Genomic DNA, 21,511 nt, shown 5'->3' with positions numbered 1-21,511 from the left:
ATTGGAGCTTCCAATCCCGGGATTCAAATCCCGGCCAAAAATGCCCTAAATCCCGGGATCCCGCCAATCCCGATCCCGGGATTGGCATCCCTACCTGAAACCAGAGGAGCCAGTCATTTTGCCGCTGAGCCGGTAGTCCGCTCATTACTTCGCTAGCAACTAGTGACATTACTGAGGCTGAATACTGTAAAAACCAGGGACGTGCGGTGAGGTAAATGGCTGAGGTGTCCCTGGCAAGTACCAGAGTCAGATTTGCGCACAATTTATGAACCATGGGGTACATGTGGGCATTATACACAAGTGCAGCAGTAAACACTGCTGGAGATTCACTGAGTTTTAATAAGAGATGTGCAGAAAAGGTAGCCAGGTGAGGCACTGCCTCACCTGCCATAGACTTTTTACTCCAGAGTTTTGACTATAAAAATTATTAGAATAATAAAAATAATAATTATTTATAGATTCTTGTATTTTGGACATACTTTATAAACTCAAAACTCCAGCGTATATGTTAGTATGACAGAAAAGGCTGTGCCTCAACAGCCTCAACCCACCACATGCCACTGGCATGCCACAAAAAGGATATATGTGTTCGGTGACACATACACAATTTCCTCTCTTCTAGCTGCTCCTAGCCACAATATGGTAGGGTTTACATTCAGTAGCTCTGCTTCCATCATTGTTGATTATTTGAAAACCATTGGTAAAAACTGCATTGATGATTGAGCCATTCAAGGTTTAAAGGTGCCCATACACCTTACAATTATTGTATACAATATCGCATCTCATCGCATAGGTTTTGCAATGCGTTGAGATGAGATCTAGTACAAAAAGCATGTGCAGCACATACTTTTTGAGCTGTGCGATGAGATGTGTGATGGGAGTGCGCATCTCATCGCACATAACAATTATATACCCTCCAACATTGCCCATTCCATTAGGTACATAATGCTCTGTTTCTGGACTTCCCTGCCAGTGGCAGTTGCACAGGTGGGGCTGCAGCACAGTCCAATATTCAAAAAGGGGAGCCACACCTACTGCCACTTCAAACATCACTGTCCTGGACTTACTGGCAGTTGATGTGACCCCCCTCTAAATTTTGGACTGTGCTGGAGTCCAACCTCTGTATCTGCCACTGGTAGGTAAGTCCAGGAACGGAGCATTTTGTACCTAATGGAATGGGTCATGTTGGAGGGTATGCAATTGTACCGTGTATGGGCACCTTTAGTCCATGCATGGGAAGACCGTGGCTGTCCTTACTACCGGGACTCCCATTAATGGTAAGAATAGTAAGTATTGATGGTAAGCATTACGATCAGTTATAGCTTACAGTATTTATACAACTGTGCCCCATCAACAGTTCAATATATTAATGGTGATATTCTCTTGCCACATCATAGTTGTGCTGGAATTTAACCATATTCACTTCTGCAAATCCTTCCGGCACGGTCAGTATTGCTCTGGTCTATAAATACAAAAAGTTGCTCATTGCAACCAATCTGCTTTTACTTAAAATAGTATAAAATGTACTAGATAAATGCTACCTAAAAGCTGATTGTTTTCTTCGGGCAGATTCTTTACTGTTTCATACATTTCCCCGGGATACATATGATATCTGGTGGTGGAGATGCCGGCGTTCAAAAGACCTACCTTGGCTTCCCGCTATGGAAAACCCTGAAAGGGGCTCAATAACTGTCCTAACCCTCTCCCCCTACCCCTCCCTTGCAGCAGCCTAACCCTGTAACCTTCCACACCGTAGCCTGACCCTAACCATCCCAGCTAGTGTAGGGATAGCCATCAACCATCGATGATTCTAAATCATCGATGGCTTATGGCTGACGTAGAATAGTTTTGCCATCGATGGGGGGAGAACCAGATGGTTTCCCTCCACCGATGTCAAGCATAAACTAGTAGTTTTTTTCCCCAAGGGGTTGGGACACGGAACATAGCTCCGGCACCCAACACTCATGAAACCCCGCCCCTGTGTTTTGATTGGCCCATAGACCAATCAGTCAAAGAAAATGGATGACCATTGCTAGGTAAAATCACTGATGCTCATCCATTGCATAGTATGCCACTATCGATGGCCAGTTGCACTATAGGCATCAATGGCAATGATGTCCATCCCTATGCTCGTGCCTATACCTTACCCCCCCTTCTAAGTGCCCAAACCTAACCCACCCTCCCTGCGGTCTAACCCTAACCTTCCACCCCACAGCCTAACCTTAAGTCCCCCCCACTAGTGCGTAAACCTCTCCCCCTTCGCCAGCCGCATACTCACCGACTGGGAACATTTCGAGGTTCTGGCACCGGTCTTCTGTTGGCAATTAGGATTCCGGCATCGATATATTGAATGTGCCGGCATCCTAGGTGCCGGGATGACCGCATCCCTCTGCCCTCTGGAGCTGAGCTCTTGTAATAATGTACAAACATTAACGTTTATGTGACCTCTGACTTTACAGTTGTTTTTGAAGCTCTATTCCAGTGGTTCCCAAACTGTGTGCCGCGGCTCCCTGGGGTGCCACGGGACACTTGCAGGGGTGCCTCGGGTTGGTCGTCCAGGACCAATTCAAATTATTTATGATCAATTATTTCTGGACAAAATCAGTGCTGGTGGCTGCCAATCATAAAATATGTACAATCAGAACCAAATCCTGCCCTTTACCACATAACTGAACCTAAGAAGCACATATAAACACAATCTACTTAATTTGATATATATTTTTGGGGGCCTAGGGGTGCCGTGAGCAAAATTCTGATACTCTAGGGTGCCGTGATTAGAAAAAGATTGGGAACCCCTGCTCTATTCTATAGAGAGTTATTGTTAGTGTACAAAAATAAATGGATATAAATGTATTTGCTTGGAGGCCCTCAGAGAAAGAGACAGTCTGCGGATGGGGAACCAGCAGAGAGTGTTTGAGTGTTAAGAGAGGGGAGGGTGGGAACTGAGAATTGTGGGGAGAGAGAATGAGAGAGAGAGAGGCTGAGGGAGGATAGTAGCTGTGCAGGCCATTCATATGCAGCAGTAGTGGCTGGGCAGGGCAGCATTCAGCCTAGGACTACAGTGGAGGAGGGTCCTGTATTATCATTTGGCTGTAGCTGGCACAGGGTTGGATCTTTACTCTTCTCCTCTGAGAACTTAGGAATTTGGAAAGAAAGAACTCTGCGCTGTTCAACGTAAGTTTCTTTGTTTTAAAACTTTTCCCTTTTCCACGGCTTAGAAAACTTGAGACTTCTCTCTTTCTTTCATCATGTTTCCCTGAATGTCTGCAGTGAGAGTTATGCATGCAAACTATTCTGCTGGTCTCCTCTAAGTGAGATATGCAATCCAGATGTGCAGGGAGCATACTATAGTGTCTTGCCTATTAGAGTGTAAGCTCTGCAGGCAACAAATATATATATATATTGCGGTAGTCACTTGCAACCTATTAATGGGACGCGGTTGTTGATGGCCGGGTTGTTGAGCCCAGCACAATGGACAGATTAGTGGGAGTAAAGCCCTTTTACGCTGCAGGGAAAAGTCTGTAAATAAATTGCCAGCAGAAATATTATTTATTTTAAATGTTTTTGTCTAGGGACAGGCTGAAATAAATGAGGTGCTTATAAAACACTAAATCAACTCGCCATTGTTTGCGTAAACTAATAAAATAACGAAAATAATAATAATATTCCCTTTATTTATATAGTGTGTTTCTCCAATGTGCCTGTATAATTGGGTTTAATTAGGTATAAATGATTTATTGTTATGAGTACAATAATTATTGATCTGCAACATAAATCAAAAATGAGGTCTTATTTCTTTCTATGTAGGATGCTGCTGCACTCACCCAAGGTTGCAGCTCCTTCCAGAAACGTTACTCATTTCTGACATGATTTCACCGCTTCCTTCATGTTTCTGAAACGGGTTATGGGAATGCAATATTAGACCAGGTGACGACACTGCCTACCCCTGAGTACGCCACAAGAAAAGACTGCTCTCGTTAGTTTATATAGTTTTTATCATTTTTTATATATTTTTTTTATAAGTATTTCTATGTGCAAAATTAAATGTATATTGCATTTTAAATTCCTTATTGGTATATTAGCGCTACTTTTTTCCTTCTTTTATCCCTCATCAGTTTATGAGCCTGTTTAGAATTTTGATCTGTTGCAGCTATCCATTGACTGACAATATATATATATATATATATATATATATATATGCATGCAGGTGGAGGAGAGTTTATTGTAGTGAATGGCGATATACAGTATATCGCCGTGCTATTTAATATGCTGGCACTATAGAAATAGATGATCATAAGCTTGCGAGCAGGGCCCTCCTACCTCTGGTGTTGGTTTGTTACTACCCAGTTTGTTTTATCTCTGTTTCCAATTGTAAAGCGCAACGGAATCTGCTGCACTATATAAGATACTGCAAATAAATAAATAATACATTATTAAATGATACCAACATATGGCAATAGCAACACAGTATGTAACGTACTAAAAACCAAAGCCCCCCAAAATCAGGTTTACACCAATGTTAATAAATAAACTTCTTGTGTATAATTGTGTTTATCATGTAAGCTGTATCTGATAAGAACATGTGTGTGGACATCTGCCAGGATGTGCGTGTAATAGTACACTGTGCGGAGATGTACTGTGACACATACGCGGCAGTGATGCAAGGTGCTCAGTTGCAAACGACCTGTGGTCACCTTAATTGCTGCGTTATAGAGACTCGAGCACCTTTTTGTGTAGGTTTGAAATTTCATTGACACTTGCCATTGTTTACATCCAGGGAAATGGTTTACGGCGAGGGGATTGTGGTCAATGGCCAATTCATATTGAATTAGCATGTAAATGAACATTACTCTGCAGTGTAGCTTTGTGTGATTGTGGTGAACCAATGAGCATAATGGCTTTATATTCTATCAATGTCACTCAATTAAGGCAAGATATATAAAGTGATAGAATGGAGTGACCAATCACCTCCTAACTGCTATTTTCCAAACCCAGCCTGCAAAATGGCTGTTAGGGGCTGTTTGGTCTGTACTTTATCTCTCTCCATTTTATCACTTTTCAAGCTTAGTACATCTGGCCCTTAGGGTCAGATGCATCAAGCTTCAAAAAGTTATAAAATAGATAGTGATAAGCCACCATCCAATCAGCTCCTACCTGTCAAGTTACAGGCTGGGTTTAGAAATGACAGGTAGGAGCTGATTGGTTGGTGGGTTATCACTCTTTATTTCATCGCTTTTTGAAGCTTAGTGCATCTGACCCATGAGAGTTTTAGTTGACCCATTTGCAGCAGTCTGCCTAGGTTCACCATGCAGGAGCTCAAGCAGGGGCACAGAGCAGAAAGAATTAGCTAAGAATTCCAAGGACCAGATGCACTAAGCTTCAAAAGTGATAAAATGGAGAGTGATAGACAGCCAATCAGCTCCTTCCTGCCATGTTACAGGCTGTGTTTGAAAAATGTCAGACAGGAGCTGATCTGTTGGTTGTTTATCACTCTCCACGTTATCACTTTTGAAGCTTAGTGCATCTGGCCCCATGACTTTATCTCAGTCATATCACCGACAGTCAAAAAACCGACATTCATTATGTAGATATGGTCAAAATGCCAACGCAGTTAAAATGGCGATATTTAAATTTCGACAGGTCAAAAGGTTGATTGTCATTATGTTGACTGTTGGGAAATCATACTGAACCCCTGTATCTAATGTCGCTGTGTATGGAGTGTATTGTTTGGATCATATGTGTGTGTGTTTTTCATTTTATCTATCATAGTTACAAGCAAGATGGGCAATTTGCTACCTCCGTCATAGGCTGTTATGCATCTCTCCTCCCGTATACAGCATTTCAAACACTAAAGTACCATTCAAGGCTTTGTGTATGTAATATTCTGCACACCTTGTGATAGTGTTCGTGAACAATCACCTGGAGTCCAAGATCTGTTATTATGATGCAGACTCCATAAAAGGGAAACGTTAAGTGGATGTAAGTGATTTGCACCCTCCACCTGCCTAACAAAGATTCATCTGCAGCAATCGGCACAATCACATTATGATTCAACTGCGCTTTTTATGAACTTTTCACTGTATATTTATACGTTTATTTATAATGACAGTTGCTGCTCCTATGTGCATTATTGGAATAGGTGCAGGGCCGGCTTTTAACCTGCAGATGTCACTGCTTACAAGGAATGTGCCTAATTCAGACATGTTCGCTAGGCTGCATGTATGCATAGCCTTGCGAGCAGGAACACGCCCCCCTCGCAATTCGCCGTCACTGCTTATACATCCACTCCTCGCATGCGGCCGGCGAAGGAAAAAGCAATCGATGGTCGCTCACCTTCAAATAAATTTTTCCCCGGTCGTAATGAAAGATAAGCACAAACTCTGACCATTGGGGTTGAATTCAGACCTGAGCAATCAAGTCTTAATCAGCCCCAATGTGTGGATGACGGCAAGATTTAACCAATTTGAACAGTGATAAAGTACCATCCAATCAGCTTCCGCTCCTTTTCTAGCATAGCCAGTGCAGTGACAGAAGCTGATTGGTTGGTACTTTATCTCTCCAATTTACCTCTCTCTAAGGAGTAGATTTACTAAGGAGTTCTACTAAAGATGGGATGTTGCCCATAGCAACCTATCAGCTACTCATTTATTTAGCACCATCTAGAAGATAATAGATAGGATCTGATTGGTTGCTATGGGCAACAGCCCATCTTCAATAGAACTCCCATCGTAGTAAATTTACCCCTAAGATTTTATAAATCTCCCCCTTTCAGTTGTAGAAACAGTGACACCTGCAGGATGTAAAGTGTAACAAGCTGATAGCAATAACAGGACAGTTACCTCATATTAGTGGTTATTCAGTAAGGATCTAAAAAGCAAATTCTCGCTCTAATGGGCAAAACCACGATGCACTGCAGGTGGGGCAGATGTAACATGTGCAGAGAGAGTTAGATATGGGTGGGGTTTTACTTCTATATTGCAGTGTAAAAAAAAACAGCCAGTATTTACTCTGCACAGAAACAAAATTACACACACATCTATCTCTCTCTGCACATGTTACATCTGCCCCCCTGCAGTGCAGCATGGATTTGTCCATTAGAGAGAGAATTTGCTTTTGCAAGTGAACCAGAATCAGGCCCTAAACACGTATCGCCATGCGTGTAGGGCCCCCAGCGACAGAGATGCGTGGTGTGCATCGCATATGTGCCAGCGATGTGTGCTACATGTAATCGCTCGGTACAGAGACTTTATCGCCCCGTCTGTATGCCCCATTAGATTTGGTGGAGTTATTTTGTTTCTGTGCAGGTAAATACTGGTTGCTTTATTTTTACACTGCAATTTAGATTTTAAGTTGAACATACCCCACCCAAATGTAACTCTGTCTGCACATTACATCAGCCCCATGGTTTTGCCCATTATACCCCTTTCATAGTACACAAATAACCTCGGTCGACTCCCGTCATCCTGCAACACGAAAGGGCCTTCTGAAATTACCCGAGTCCAGCAACACGGCATTCCGACCCGGGTTAAAAGAAGGGTTAATCCCGGGTCATACCCAGGTTGCCGTGCCGTGTGCACGGGTAACCTGGGTCGAGTGACCCGGGTCCCATTCACACTAGGGAGGCATTGTCAGCTACAAGCTCTGCTTGCTTATTGCCGGATCGCTGTGGGGGACCTTGCATCACAAATGCTGGGTTGCTCCTGGGATGGACCTGTGTCCAAATCCCAGATGCGATCCAGCATTTGCGATGTGAAAGGGATATTAGAGAAAGATTTTACTTCTGAGATCCGTAATGAATAACCCCCTATAAACGGTGTTATATCTACAACAATCATAGAATTTGTAGGTATATTTATTTTCCTAGCTCAGTTCTAGCTGACTTCGCGGTACTTTCGGGTTACTCTGGGATTGTCTGACTCCTTCTGGTCTCACAGACTCGGCTGTCCACTGTCTGTCTAGCGGGGACAAATATGTTGTTGTTTACTTTATTGTTCCAAAAGGATGTGAAGAGATGACCATCATATAAATAGCAGGAGATAAACTTTCCTGTGTCATGGTAAATAATAGATTTTCGTCATGTCTCAGGAAACGGACAGTCTTCTATTCCTAGGAAATGAGTTGCCTGTGGGTTAACCTGAAGACAAGATCGTATGACACAGAAGAACCCTGTTCAGCTCTCTGTATGAGGGGCAGATTTACAAACAAGTGATATTTTTGTTACTACTCACTGCATATGATAAATGGTGTTCCAGTCAATCGGCTCTCAGCTGTCATGTCAAGTAAATATACTCCCCTAATTCAGTGTAGATCAGTCCTCTTCAGTCCATGTAGGCATCCAGGGGTTAAAAAAAACACACAGAACATGAACCAAACAAACTGAAGATAATCATTCTCTTCCCTGAATGGTGGGCATCCACATGACATCTGTCACTTGGAGACCAGCCAGCCAATCAAGGAGTTGTGTTTCACCATTTGCGGAAGTATCTCTTCCCAATATGAATGGATCCCGGGCTATGATCAGCATTGGCAGGAAAATGTACCCTGGCCACCAGAGGATGGGGTATATTGGGCACATATTTGTGAATGTGGCTGGACCTATGTCAAGACTGCTAAATTCCATACATAACTTAAGGTGCCCATACACGTTACAATTATTGTATCCAGTATTGGATACAATATCGCATCTCATCGCATCTCGGTTTTGCGATAAGATTAGATGAGATCTAGTACAAAAAGTATGTGCTGCACATACTTTTTGTACTAGATCTCATCTCATCTTATCGCAAAAATGAGATGCGATATTGTATCCAATATTAGATACAATAATTGTAACATGTATGGGCACCCACGCTTGTTGCGCTGCCCACGCTGTCTGAGACCAGGCAGTCGGGGTCCCGACGTCGGTATAATGACTGTCGGGATCCCGACTGTCGGTGAAGAACAGACAGTTCAAGAGAAATCATTGACATTGCATCGGTTGCGGTGTGTAATGAGTACCCACCATTAAACACAAGTTTAGTAAGATAAATAACGATAAGATATAAAGATAACAGGAAGTCTGAGGGGTGGTATCCAATTACCCGCGGCCATTAACAGTGGGAGATTGTCTTGCCGGGAGCTATCCAATTAGCCACAATAAGACACCACGTGCCAACAGCTTGTAAACGCAGCCCCATGTCTCTGAACCTGTGTTTTGTGTGTGAGAAAATGTATTTTTATGGGTGAAAGTCTATTTTATTTATATATATTAGTAAAACATTGGGAAAAAAATCCTGAAAAACATAAGTTGTTTGCTCTTGATGTTTTATCTTTAGCTAAACGGATATCCACTTTGTTGTTGTCCAATGACACCTGCTTTTGGCTTAATGGATGACTGAAATCACGTCCGGCAGCCAGTAGCACCACTGCAGAGCTGCCTGCCAGATCGTCCACTGGATGTTCTGAGGACGCAACCTGGAGCCTGTACAGATCCACCCCTTGGCATGACATCACGCATTCAGGGGGTGCGGCCAGCACAAAACTGAATTTTGTTTTTTTTTTCAAACAATTCTGGTGTCGTCCAAAACATGCTTAGGAGAAAATTACCTCAGGCTGAATCATTACAAGCCCCTTACCACATAATGATAAATTCTGTAAGAATGCATAATTACTTAACCATATAAGTTACAGTATACATACTGTAACAGTATACAGCTGCCTATCTATGTCTCTAGTAGGGCAGAAGGGAATATGAGCCAATTGTACTTCTGTTGTCCCCTAGGCAAAGAAAAGTGAGACAGAAGCAAAAAATACACATCTACGTATATTAGGACGTCTCCTGTCACTCATAATGATAAGAATGTATCTCTGACAAAGGGCTGGGAAAATATGACTTCTCAATATAAAAACAAAAAACATGGCCTTGTGGCTCAACCTGCACCAGGTTAGGGGAGAACTGATCCAAGTCAATGGGTAAATGAGCCATCTCGGGGTAAATTGACCAAATTTAGTGGTTAACCCAATGTATGTCAACCTCCATTCGACCCTATGACTCACACCCAGGGATATACTGTATGAGGCTTTGCTCACTCCTTACTGTCCCTCCAGCATTATAAAGTTGAGGTAGTTTCTTCTTCAGAGATGTAGTGGTTAGCATTACTGCCTAACAGCACTGAGGTCATGGGTTCGATTCCCACCATGGCCCTAACTGTGTGGAGTTTGTATTTTCTCCCCGTACTTGCGTGGGTTTCCTCCGGGTACTGCGGTTTCCTCTCACAATCCACAAATATACTGGTAGGTTAATTGGCTCCCAACAAAATTAACCCTAGAATGTCTGTGTGCGCATGTACATGTGGTAGGGAATATAGATTGTAAGCTCCACTGGGGCAGGGACTGATGTGAATGTTCAATGATACTCTGTAATCGAATCTATCTATCTAAATTGAAAGAGCCAACTGGTTATGGGACCAGCGTGGAGGTCCACGGGTATCATGCTGTTTGCCCGCTGAGGATAAGTGACCCACTGCTATTGTCTTTTTTTTTTCAATATGTTGCCATGTGTTTTAAGATTTGTCTGAAACTGGACGTACAATTATATCAGGGTTGCCGACTTTCAAAAAATCCTCTCCGGGAGAAGCCCGGAGAGGAATCTTTCATTATGAATTTTGGGGGTGGGGCTTAACTGTGATGTCATTAAGCCCCACCCCCATTACAGAAAATAGCCTACATAACTGATATCCATGGAGGGGGCGGGGCTAAAATGACACGATTGTGCCGTTTTAGCTCCGCCCCCTCCCCTGAGACCCGTGGATTGCGGCATATAAATGCCGCGATCGGGGGGCTCAGTGGGGGTCCCCCTGATTCCGGGAGGGTTGCCCACCCTTCCGGGGGCCGGGAAGAGGGACACAATTTTCGGGAGACTCCCGCAAATTCCGGGAGGGTCGGCAACCCTGAATTATATTCTTAAAATCACTTTGAAAAGTACATTGGTGTGCCGATGTCGTTTCTCTCGATTGCCTCCGGGGAAACTGTGTGTGTGTGTGTGTGTGTGTATGGGTTCGAGAAAGCATGTTATTTCTCTGATGAGACAGCAATATTATAAAGGCAACATGACAGGACGTGTCCACAGACCGGTACAGATTATTGTGTGTCAGCAGGTACCGTGTCTGTACCACGTGTCTCCTCTCATCGGAACATGTCTGCGCCCTATGCCTGCTGCCCTCACTACTGATCTAATGAATGATTTTATGACAAATATCTGCAGACTGGTCGTGTTCCTCACCTCCCGGGGGTGTGCGTTCTTCACAAGCTTGCAAGGTATTTCGGTTGCTAGTACCCTCTGGTATCAGATGTGTGACTTCGGCATATTACAGTGTGAGCATAACAAGCCACACAAGTAAGTGGAGATGTTGTCCATACCGACCAATCACATTCTAACTATGGGGCCCATTTATCATTGATCGCATTTACAATGCGATCTGGGCAGAATGTTACCGCCCAGGATCGCATTGTAAAATGCGATCCCATCAGCGGGATGTATCATCCCCGAGGCGCAGGGACAGGGCTCCGAAAAGGGCCTGTCCCTGCGATGTCCTGAGCTGGAAACCGGGGGGGTCTGCGCATTAGCGGTTGGCGCTGACACCCTGCGGACGTACTGCCCCGGCGGCAGTGCTGTCGCCATCTCAGAATGGCGGTAACCCAGGGATGAGAAGCGCTGCTGCCCGATGTTGATACATTGGGCAGCTTCGCATCCTCCATAGAAACCTATGGGGGATGCGGCCAGCGGCGGTGCAGGGGGGATCGCAGCCTCTTTGCTACATTCGGGGGATACTTAATATTTGCAGCTGACCCCCAAAAACGTGTGTTTTCGGGGATTTAGCTGCAAATATTGTTTGATAAATGCGTCCTTATATCTTCTAGAAGGTTCTAGATAAATGAGAAGTGAAGTCTGTATTTCTGTGACAACATCCCACATTCTATAAACTGTCACATTATTAGTCCCTTTACACTGTTAAGGCCCCCATCCACTAGTGCAATATAGCCTGTTTTAATGCGATTGCAATGCTTTTCTGCGACAGATCGCATGAGAACTGGCACAGCGCAGGTGCTTTTCGTGCAACTGCGATGACAAGCGATCCCATGTGCCTCGCACCACAGCCCGTTAAGTCCTGCTAAGATCGCATTAGATGCATTGTATGCAAAAGGACAGTGGCCCTTATTCTAGTTCACTCTTTCTGACAAATTCCTTCTTAGATGGACAAAACCACGTGCACTGCAGGGGGCAGATGTAACCGGTGCAGAGAGAATTAGATTTGGGTGATTTATATTGTTTCTGTGCAGGGTAAATACTGGCTGCTTTATTTTTACACTGCAATATAGATCTCACTTTGAAGTAAAATCCCACCCAAATCTAATTCTCTCTGCACAAGTTACATCTGCCCCACCTGCAGTGCACATGGTTTTGTCCATCTAAGAAGGATTTTGTCAGAAAGAGTGAACTAGAATAAGGCCCAATGTATCCTATGCGATCCTGTCCTGCGGGAGCTGCTAAGTGAGATTGCGGGGTATCGCGTGCGAGGTACCGCATAGATGGGGGCATTTAAGGGTATATTTCCTATTTGCCACGTTGATAAATGTCCCCAATAAATGGAATTTGCTAATCTATACTATAGATTGTAAGGTTACAGCAGGGCCCTCCTACCTCCACGTCTGTCTGTCTGTTGTTACCCAGTTTGTTCTATCACTGTCTACTATTGTAATGCGCAACGGAATCTTCTGCGATATATAAGAAACTAAATTAAAAATCAAAAAATTATAATTGTGCAGATCTATACAAAATTATGTAGTGGTTACCGGTGTTAGTGCTTCTGATAATAGAGAACAGAGAAGTCTCTGGTGTCATAGAGAAGTAGCGCAAAGAGGGACAATATGAGCTCCGACATCAGAATTTTGACTGTCAGGAGTGCGACAGTCAGAAACATGGGCTATTTTCCCTCATGGGGGTCCACAACCCCCAAAGAGGTTAGAATAGATGGCTAGCCCGCAATGGGTTTGAATGTGCTCGTCCGCCTGTCCGGCTCCTGACAGTCAGCATTCTGATTTCGGAGAAACAACCATCGGAATCCTGACTGTCGGAGAGTTATACCATAACTTTATATTGCTCCACAGCGCAGCCCTTTATAGAACTGTGGGGAAATCGGTAATTACAAAGGTCTGTAGACTTCTGTGATATATTCCCCGGTATATCTTAATACATTTAGTCATCTTTTAATTCTGTAAAAATAATATTTTCTTAAGATTTTTGGGCTGGAGTGGTATTGTAGTGCAAGTTCTGCAGGTGAGAATACCTTTCTGCTGTATTATATTAATGTTCTCTCTTTTGGAGGGTGAGTTACGCAGATCAGAATTCCTGTCTCTATATTACAGTATATATCTTTCCTTGTGTTCTCTGCAATTAAAGTGTAAGTTCTGCAGGTCAGAATACCTGTCTCCTTGTATTATGACCTCTGTATATATAAAAGTGCAAGTTCTTACATCAGAACTCCTTTCTCCTTGTGTTTTCTGTGATTTAAAGCGGCAATCATTTACGCTGCAAAACCAGTTTGATTTTGCAGTATAAATGATTGCCGCTTTAAAAAAACCCTGGAGATTTCTTACCAAATCTCTCACTTTCTGAATCTCTCATCCTATTACACTTCACCCCATGTGTACACTTTGGGTGATGTGTGGCCTCGCATTGTCGTTGTCGCCAGGTCAAATAGACTGTGCAGGCAATTTTGTCTAAGCCGTCACACAGAGTATTTGGCTTTGTGGGTGTGGATGGTAAGATGATTATTGTTTATTAACAGGTTCTTATATAGCGCAGCATATACCACTTGGTCTAGTCAAAATCGCCCAGCCCGAGTCCTGTGTATACATTCCTTTAGAGTGTTTGAGTCTTAACCCTACACCTAAACGCAGCATCACCCTACAAATAACCGAAGCTGGACCCTACACCTAACCACAGCCTGACCTTATACCTAACCACAGCCTCACCCTACACCTAACCGCAGCCTGACCCTACACCTAACCGCAGCCTGACCCTAAATTTAACCACAGCCTGACCCTACACCTAATCACAGCATCATCCTATACCTAACCACAGCCTCACCCTACACCTTACCACAGCCTCACCCTACAACTAACCACAGCCTCACCCTACACCTAACCGCAGCCTGACCCTACACCTAACCGCAGCCTGACCCTATACATAACCCAGTGGCGTAACTATAAATTTTGCTCCCCACTGCCAAATAGTGTGTGGCACACCACTGACCTAACAGCAGTCCGACCCCCCCCCAAGGCTCCTCTCCAGCATGTTTCCCCAGCGTGTGACGTGATGACGTCACATGCATATCGGAGAAGCTGAAGCAGGAGAGAGGAAGAGAGACCAGCATACACTGCTGCTTCACTTTGCTCCGACGCATCCCAGGCCGCCCTAGCACGCCCATCCACCCGCCCATCCTGTACACAGTTGCCAATAGCCGGCTCTGTGTACAGTCAATTGAATCAGTGGGGGAATTTGTCATCTCTGCCATGGCCCCACCCACGCTGCGGCTGACTCGCGTCCAGTGCTCATTCAGTGGGCAGTGTCAGGCTACAGCATGTCAGTGCGTCGAGCGGGTGCCGGCGCCCACACAGGCCCTGCTGCTGCTTGCCCCCCCAAGAGGCTGCTGGGGCTGCCTTACAGTAGTTACTCCACTGACCTAACCTCAGCCTGACCCTACACCTAACCACAGTCTCACCCTACACCTAACCGCAGCCTGACCCTACACCTAACCACAGTCTCACCCTACACCTAACCGCAGCCTGACCCTACACCTAACCGCAGTCTCACCCTACACCTAACCGCAGCCTGACCCTACACCTAACCGCAGCCTGACCCTACACCTAACCACAGTCTCACCCTACACCTAACCACAGCCTGACCCTACACCTAACCGCAGCCTGACCCTACACCTAACCGCAGCCTGAACCTACACCTAACCGCAGTCTCACCCTACACCTAACCGCAGCCTGACCCTATACCTAACTCAGTGGCGTAACTATAAATTTTGCTCCCCCCTGCCAAATAGTGTGTGGCACACCACTGACCTAACCGCAGTCCGACCCTACACCTAACTGCAGCCTGACCCTACACCTAACCACAGCCTCACCCTACACCTAACCACAGCCTGACCCTACACCTAACCGCAGCCTGACCCTACACCTAACCGCAGCCTGACCCTGCACCTAACCACAGTCTCACCCTACACCTAACCACAGTCTCACCCTACACCTAACCGCAGCCTGACCCTATACCTAACCCAGTGGCGTAACTATAAATTTTGCTCCCCCCTGCCAAATAGTGTGTGGCACACCACTGACCTAACCGCAGTCTGACCCTACACCTAACCACAGTCCCACCCTACACCTAACTGCAGCCTGACCCTTCACCTAACCACAGCCTGACCCTACACCTAACCACAGCCTGACCCTACACCTAACCGCAGCCTGACCCTACACCTAACCGCAGCCTGATCCTACACCTAACCGCAGCCTGATCCTACACCTAGCCACAGCCTGACCCTACACCTAACCGCAGCCTGACCCTACACCTAACCGCAGCCTGACCCTACACCTAACCGCAGCCTGACCCTACACCTAACCACAGCCTGATCCTACACCTAACCACAGCCTCACCCTACACCTAACCACAGCCTGACCCTACACCTAACCGCAGCCTGACCCTACACCTAACCGCAGCCTGACCCTACACCTAACCACAGCCTCACCCTACACCTAACCGCAGCCTGACCCTACACCTAACCGCATATTTCTGCCTACAGTTTTGTTGATGCTACCAGAACCAGCAGTCTGTCGATCAGCACCCGATGGTGATTGGGTATCTGTCGTGGAATCTCAATGGGATTAGGAAACCCCAAATTGATATTTTTCAACTTGTTGAATTTTCCTTACGACCAATCGCAGGGAGGATTGTGATTTGTTGCAGATATCTGTGGGGCCTTAACCCTGACATATAGGGGGGAATTTATTAAGATAGGAGTTCTATTTCACATGGGAAGTTGCTATGGGCAACCAATCAGATACTATCTATTATCTTCTCAAATGCACTAAATAAAAAAGAAGTTGATTCTGATTGGTTGTCCATAGCAACATCCAATGTGAAATAGAACTCCCATCTTAGTAAATCTTGGTCATACTGTCGACATTGTGACTTGACATTCACATTCCAAATGACCATGTCAATATTATAAAGCTTAGGCCCTCTTGCTGCCCTATAGCAATATATAACATTCTCAACAACTAATATAGAAATACAGTAAATGCAATGTCACTGGACTTTTGAAAAGTCAGAGGATTATTTACTTACAACGTGCAACCATTCATAAACGGATAAAAACAAGCCAGCAATTAGCTTTGATCCGTTTAATCCACATTAAGCAATGCACTGTCTCTCTGGGGTGTCTGCTGCAGTCAGATCAGTCTGCTGGCAGTAGTAGAGGAGTTTACTGCATACTCTGGATTACTGTCCGCTCTGCCCTGGAGAGAATCCACAAAGATAACTTTAAAAAAATATATAGTTTTTGGCCGGTTGAGTCTCGTGTAAAATAAGTTTATAACATTGAAAACGGTAAATACATCAAATGTTTTGTTTTATTTTTCCAGGTTAAAGAGCGCAATGAGTGGTGGATAGATGAAGAAACGCTGACACCTTCTGGTGACAGAATGGAAATGCAGCATCATACGTTGGATAGGTCCTGCTGGATAAAGTAATCACTGCCGTTGGCTGAAAGACCACAAAAGAAAGATAAAAGGGCCTACAACACCTGAAGGAAAAATACGTTTTGTGACCATTAATCAAGGTCTGGGTGACCGAAGATTTGGAGGGAAGCAATCTGTGCTTTATCGCTATTTGGAAACAAATGTGGACGGCCATCGCTCTACCTGTGCCTGAATATGACTTTGCCCACGCTTGAGGTTCACAACAGGTTCTAAAGTTGAGAGCTTGGAGAAGAGGAGTCGTGTAACATGGAGGGCGTAACACCTCAACATCACCTTAGTCGGTTTTACAGAGAATACCAGAACAATAGCATTATTGCATTACATTACAACTATACAGGGAAACTGAGTACTAGTAGGTACAAGGGAGGACTGAAAGCTGAGGCCCTGGTATTTTTGGTGGTATGCGTCCTCATAGTTCTGGAGAACCTGGTTGTACTTTTGGCTCTATGGCGTAACAAGAAATTCCATTCGCCAATGTTCTACCTGCTCGGAAACCTGACTTTGTGCGACCTCCTGGCCGGCATAGCCTACATGGTGAACATTGTGCTGTCAGGGGCGAACACTCTTCGACTCACCCCTGCCATGTGGTTTGTTAGGGAGGGAGGGGTCTTCGTCACATTAACCGCATCCATCTTCAGCCTTCTTGCAATCGCTATAGAGCGTCACATCACCATGGTTCGTATGAAGCTCTACAGTGGGGACAAAAAGGGCCGCATGGCCTTACTCATCGGCGCAAGTTGGTTAGTGTCCATCCTGCTGGGTGTACTGCCCATACTGGGGTGGAATTGCATCCGAGACCTTCCACACTGCTCCACCATCCTGCCCTTGTACTCCAAAGGTTACATATTGTTTTGCATCACCATCTTTCTGGCCATCCTTATCTCCATAGTAGTCCTCTATCTACGTATATATAGGATTGTCAAGATGAACAGTCAGAGACTGGGCACGGTTCGTAAGGGAGCACTCAGAAAGTCCCAAAAGTATATGGCACTGTTAAAAACAGTTACTATTGTGGTGGGAGCCTTTATTGGCTGCTGGCTCCCCCTTTTCGTACTCCTCTTATTGGATGTCTCATGTGAGGTCAATGCTTGCCCCATTCTTTTAAAGGCTGATTATTTCCTCGGCCTGGCTATGATAAACTCTCTCCTAAACCCAATTATCTACACGCTGACCAGCAGGGACATCAGAAGAGCCATTCTGAAGCTGGTCTGCTTCTTCTGCTTTGTAAATGAAGACGGGGAGACCAAAGGTCGGTTTGGATTTTTCCCCGTCATCGACAGAAGCACCAGCAGATCCGAGAAGTCATCCCACAAGCATGATGGCTTGGAGACCACAGCGTCTTCAGGAAATGGAACGCCAACGCCGGTGAAGTCTCTCGTGTCCACCAAAAAGTACTGATGGTCATTGTGGACTAACTGATCACTGTATCAGCAAACACGTTTTTGTGTTTGAAAACATAAAACGGAGGTGCGCCACCACCCATGACATAATTGGGCTTGAACTTGAAGTAAGGTGACGGTTAAAACAGCAATAATAGAAGGTGGAAATGAGAATATTATTGTTGTTAAATTGGAAGAGGCTCCATAGTGCCGGACAGCAAATAAACTATAGCAAAAGTGTGTAGCATAGAAGGGGACAAGGCATAGGGAGGGTCCTGCTTGTGAGAAACCTTACCTAGAAACGATCATGTTAGTAAATAACAAGATTAGGACATTGGTTTTCTTTACCATGAGGTTAGATACATATTTATATAAAAAGTTTGTAAAACCAAGCTATATTATTGAGGCCAGGATAATGGCCAGGGCTATGACAACCCCTACACATGGGTGGTTAAATGGGCCAAGATGGACACTTAGATCAACATAAAGCCCTATTAGTCCCCTCCATGAACAGACCAGCACTAACAGCACCGGCAGTGTATTGTGTGCGCACACAAAAGGATGAGGTCACAACACAAGGGGGCGTGCTGCACATCACAAGAGCCAATCCTTGCCGCACACCTTCTTTCTCTGTATGCCGGTTGGCCACGCAGGTTCCTTAGAGGCGGAGCAGCATGGGCAGCCCCTGTCTATGAGTGCCATATGGGCAGTCCAGCCCTGGTGCCCTCGATCAGTCACTGTACAGTAAATGGTTAGTTTTGCCTTAAAAGTAAAGGCAGATGTGTATTATTCCCATTATAATACAGAGAGGGGTCTACCCCCAAACAGACCTCAACTTATAGCACATGGTCCATGGATTCATACAGTGGGGGGGGGGATTTACTAAGATGGGAATAAGACTTCACATGTGATGTTGCTTTGGGCAACCAATAAGATCCTGTCTACTATCTTCTAAATGATTGCCCCTCCAAGTTCGGCCCACATCCGGGCCATGGCCGACGGACTCGCAATGCATTACATCCCACCCAATATTTGCTATATATGGATGCAAACATACAAACACGTCCGTATTGCTATAGATACACAACACCGATATCTCTTTGTCTTCCATAGCTGCCTGAATAAAAGGTCCATCGCATCTTCTGTGGACCGACGTATTACCGGTTCTAAACTAACTGAAACCATTACAGCTCACCCAGTGCGATTGGTGGGGAAACTGTATAGAAATTTGTATTTATGTGTAAATAGAAAAATGTCTGACATGAATAATGGATTGATTCAAACTGCATTTATCATCTACTTGTTACCCCAAATGACGGAACAGCATAATAGTAATAGCTGGCGGCTGTAAGCGCCGGAACCGAGCAACACATGAATTACTCTGTCGGGTGCTATCTCATGGCTGCTGGCACACACACTTAAATTGTACCGTTTGTATGCACCTTAAATAGGTCGACATGCTTAATGTCGACACAAGCATTAGATTGACAGTCAAAAGGTCAACATGGGGTTTTCAGGTTTTTTGTCCCAAACGTCGACATGGTCACCGTATCGGTGTGCCGCTGCGCTCGCCATGCTTTGGGCACGGTGCCTCGCTACTCTCATGACACTATTCTATTCTCCCTCCACAACCTAGTGGATGTTAGGGCATGAAATACCACCCGTCAGCACGTCGGCTTAAAAAAAAAATAGGGAAAAAACCATGTGGACCTTTTGACTGTTGACCTAGACACTGTCGACCATGTCGACCTTAAGCCTGTCAACCTAAGCCATGTTGGCCGTATACCCTTATGTTCCCCTCCGGGAAGCGAGGAGCAGCATCAGACGTTTATTATACAGGATGCCGAACACAACAACCACATATCTATGCCATGAACTTGATATGACTTTATATGAGGGCTACAGATAGGTGCGCAGGTGGCTAGCCAAATATCCCAAAATCTGATAAATGTATGCATAAACGACTGTCGTACTAACACAGAAGAGGGCGGGGCTGACAACTGCACCATGCACCAAGTTGTCAAAAGGTGCACATAGAAGTCACCGTCACTAGGGGGTACATTTGCCAAGAAGGGATGTTGCCCATAGCAACCAGTCAGATTCTACCTATTATCTTCTAGAAGGTGCTAAATAAATAAGAAGTACAATCTGAGCCTCCCATCTTATTAGACTGGTTATGGTATTCTAGATCTACAATGTCCAGGTCTGCAGTCGACGCTATAGGTCGGGATACGGTCGTATTGTCGACCCGACTTTCACTGTTGGGTCGACAGGCAACAAGGTCGACAGGGTTCTAGGTCGACCAGGATGAAGGTCAACAGGTGTCTAGGTCAACATGATTTTAGGTCGACAAATGCGTTAGGTCGACATGTGTTAGGTTGATAGGTTACGAGGTCGACATGGGTTTTTTCACTGTTTTTTGAGCCGACATGTGCCGACAGGTGGTATTTCATGCCCTACCATCCACTAGGGCGTGGTGGGAGAATAAAATAGTGTGCCGAGCGCAGCGAGGCACCCTGCCCGAAGCATTGCGAGCGAAGCGAGCGGCTGCGGTTGACTTCTGACTGTGTACATGTCGACTGTATCGACATTCAGGTCAAAAACAGTGAAAAAACCCATATCGATCTCGCGATCTGTTGACCTAACCCATGTCGACCTAAACCCATGTCGACCTAGACACCTGTGTCGACCTTCACCCATGTCGACCTAGAACCCTGTCGACCTTGCTGCCTGTCTACCCAACGGTGTCAGCCTAATGACCGTCAACCTAAGTCTGGCCGACAATACGATACACACCCTATAGGTCGACAGTCAAAAAGTTGACAGGGTCAAAAGGTAGACATTAAAAGGGTCGATGCGAAAAGGTCGACATGAGTTTTTATTTCTTTGGGTGGGGGGGGGGGGTGTCTATGTCGAAATAGGTCGATATGGACACCGTCTATCTTTTCCATGTCGAGCTTTTGACTCTGTCGACTTTTCGACTGTTGACCTAGAGACATTCTATAATGAGTCCGGATACCATTAAATGTACCCCTCAGGGTTTAGGGCAATATGGAAGCACAGCTTATTCTAGACATTAATGTTATTTATAAAAGGCCAGGTATCAATTGTAAATAAAGGCAAAATGTCAATGTTAAGAAGACTTTGATGCCTTTGTTACTTTGTTGTAAATACACAAATCCAGATTAACCCTTTTCCTACACGAGGCATTAAAGTGCTCAGTTCAACAATCACTCTATTTTCTGTCTGATGACTTTGCTGGGTGCTAGACATTTCTTTTATTCCATACATTTTTTATATTTAATTACACATGCAGTATATCTACATTT

General features: G+C 44.9%; 1 protein-coding gene across 3 annotated transcripts; it reads left to right on the top strand.

Annotated features, from left to right (window-relative positions):
* Positions 1–3,019: 3,019 nt before the first annotated feature.
* Positions 3,020–21,415, top strand: LOC146075662 (sphingosine 1-phosphate receptor 1-like). Of its 3 annotated transcripts, none has more exons than XM_083185117.1 (2): positions 3,020–3,174; positions 16,687–21,415. In XM_083185117.1, exon 2 carries the CDS (start codon positions 17,050–17,052, stop codon positions 18,199–18,201), a length of 1,152 nt encoding a protein of 383 aa, XP_083041243.1. In that variant the 5' UTR covers positions 3,020–3,174; positions 16,687–17,049; the 3' UTR covers positions 18,202–21,415. The 3 variants fall into 3 exon arrangements, with proteins under 3 accessions (XP_083041243.1, XP_083041245.1, XP_083041244.1); XM_083185119.1 differs by lacking the exon at positions 3,020–3,174 and adding an exon at positions 3,823–3,927; XM_083185118.1 differs by lacking the exon at positions 3,020–3,174 and adding an exon at positions 3,842–3,976.
* Positions 21,416–21,511: the final 96 nt, after the last annotated feature.

This window comes from Crinia signifera, chromosome 4 (genome assembly GCF_055691185.1).
Source record: "Crinia signifera chromosome 4, ASM5569118v1, whole genome shotgun sequence".
NCBI lineage: Eukaryota > Metazoa > Chordata > Amphibia > Anura > Myobatrachidae > Crinia > Crinia signifera.
This window is presented reverse-complemented; position numbering and strand designations above follow the sequence as displayed.

What these genes read in the sequence shown, in the direction of transcription:
- LOC146075662 (XM_083185117.1), top strand. Translation starts at nt 17,050, where the DNA reads ATGGAGGGCGTAACACCTCAACATCACCTTAGTCGGTTTTACAGAGAA.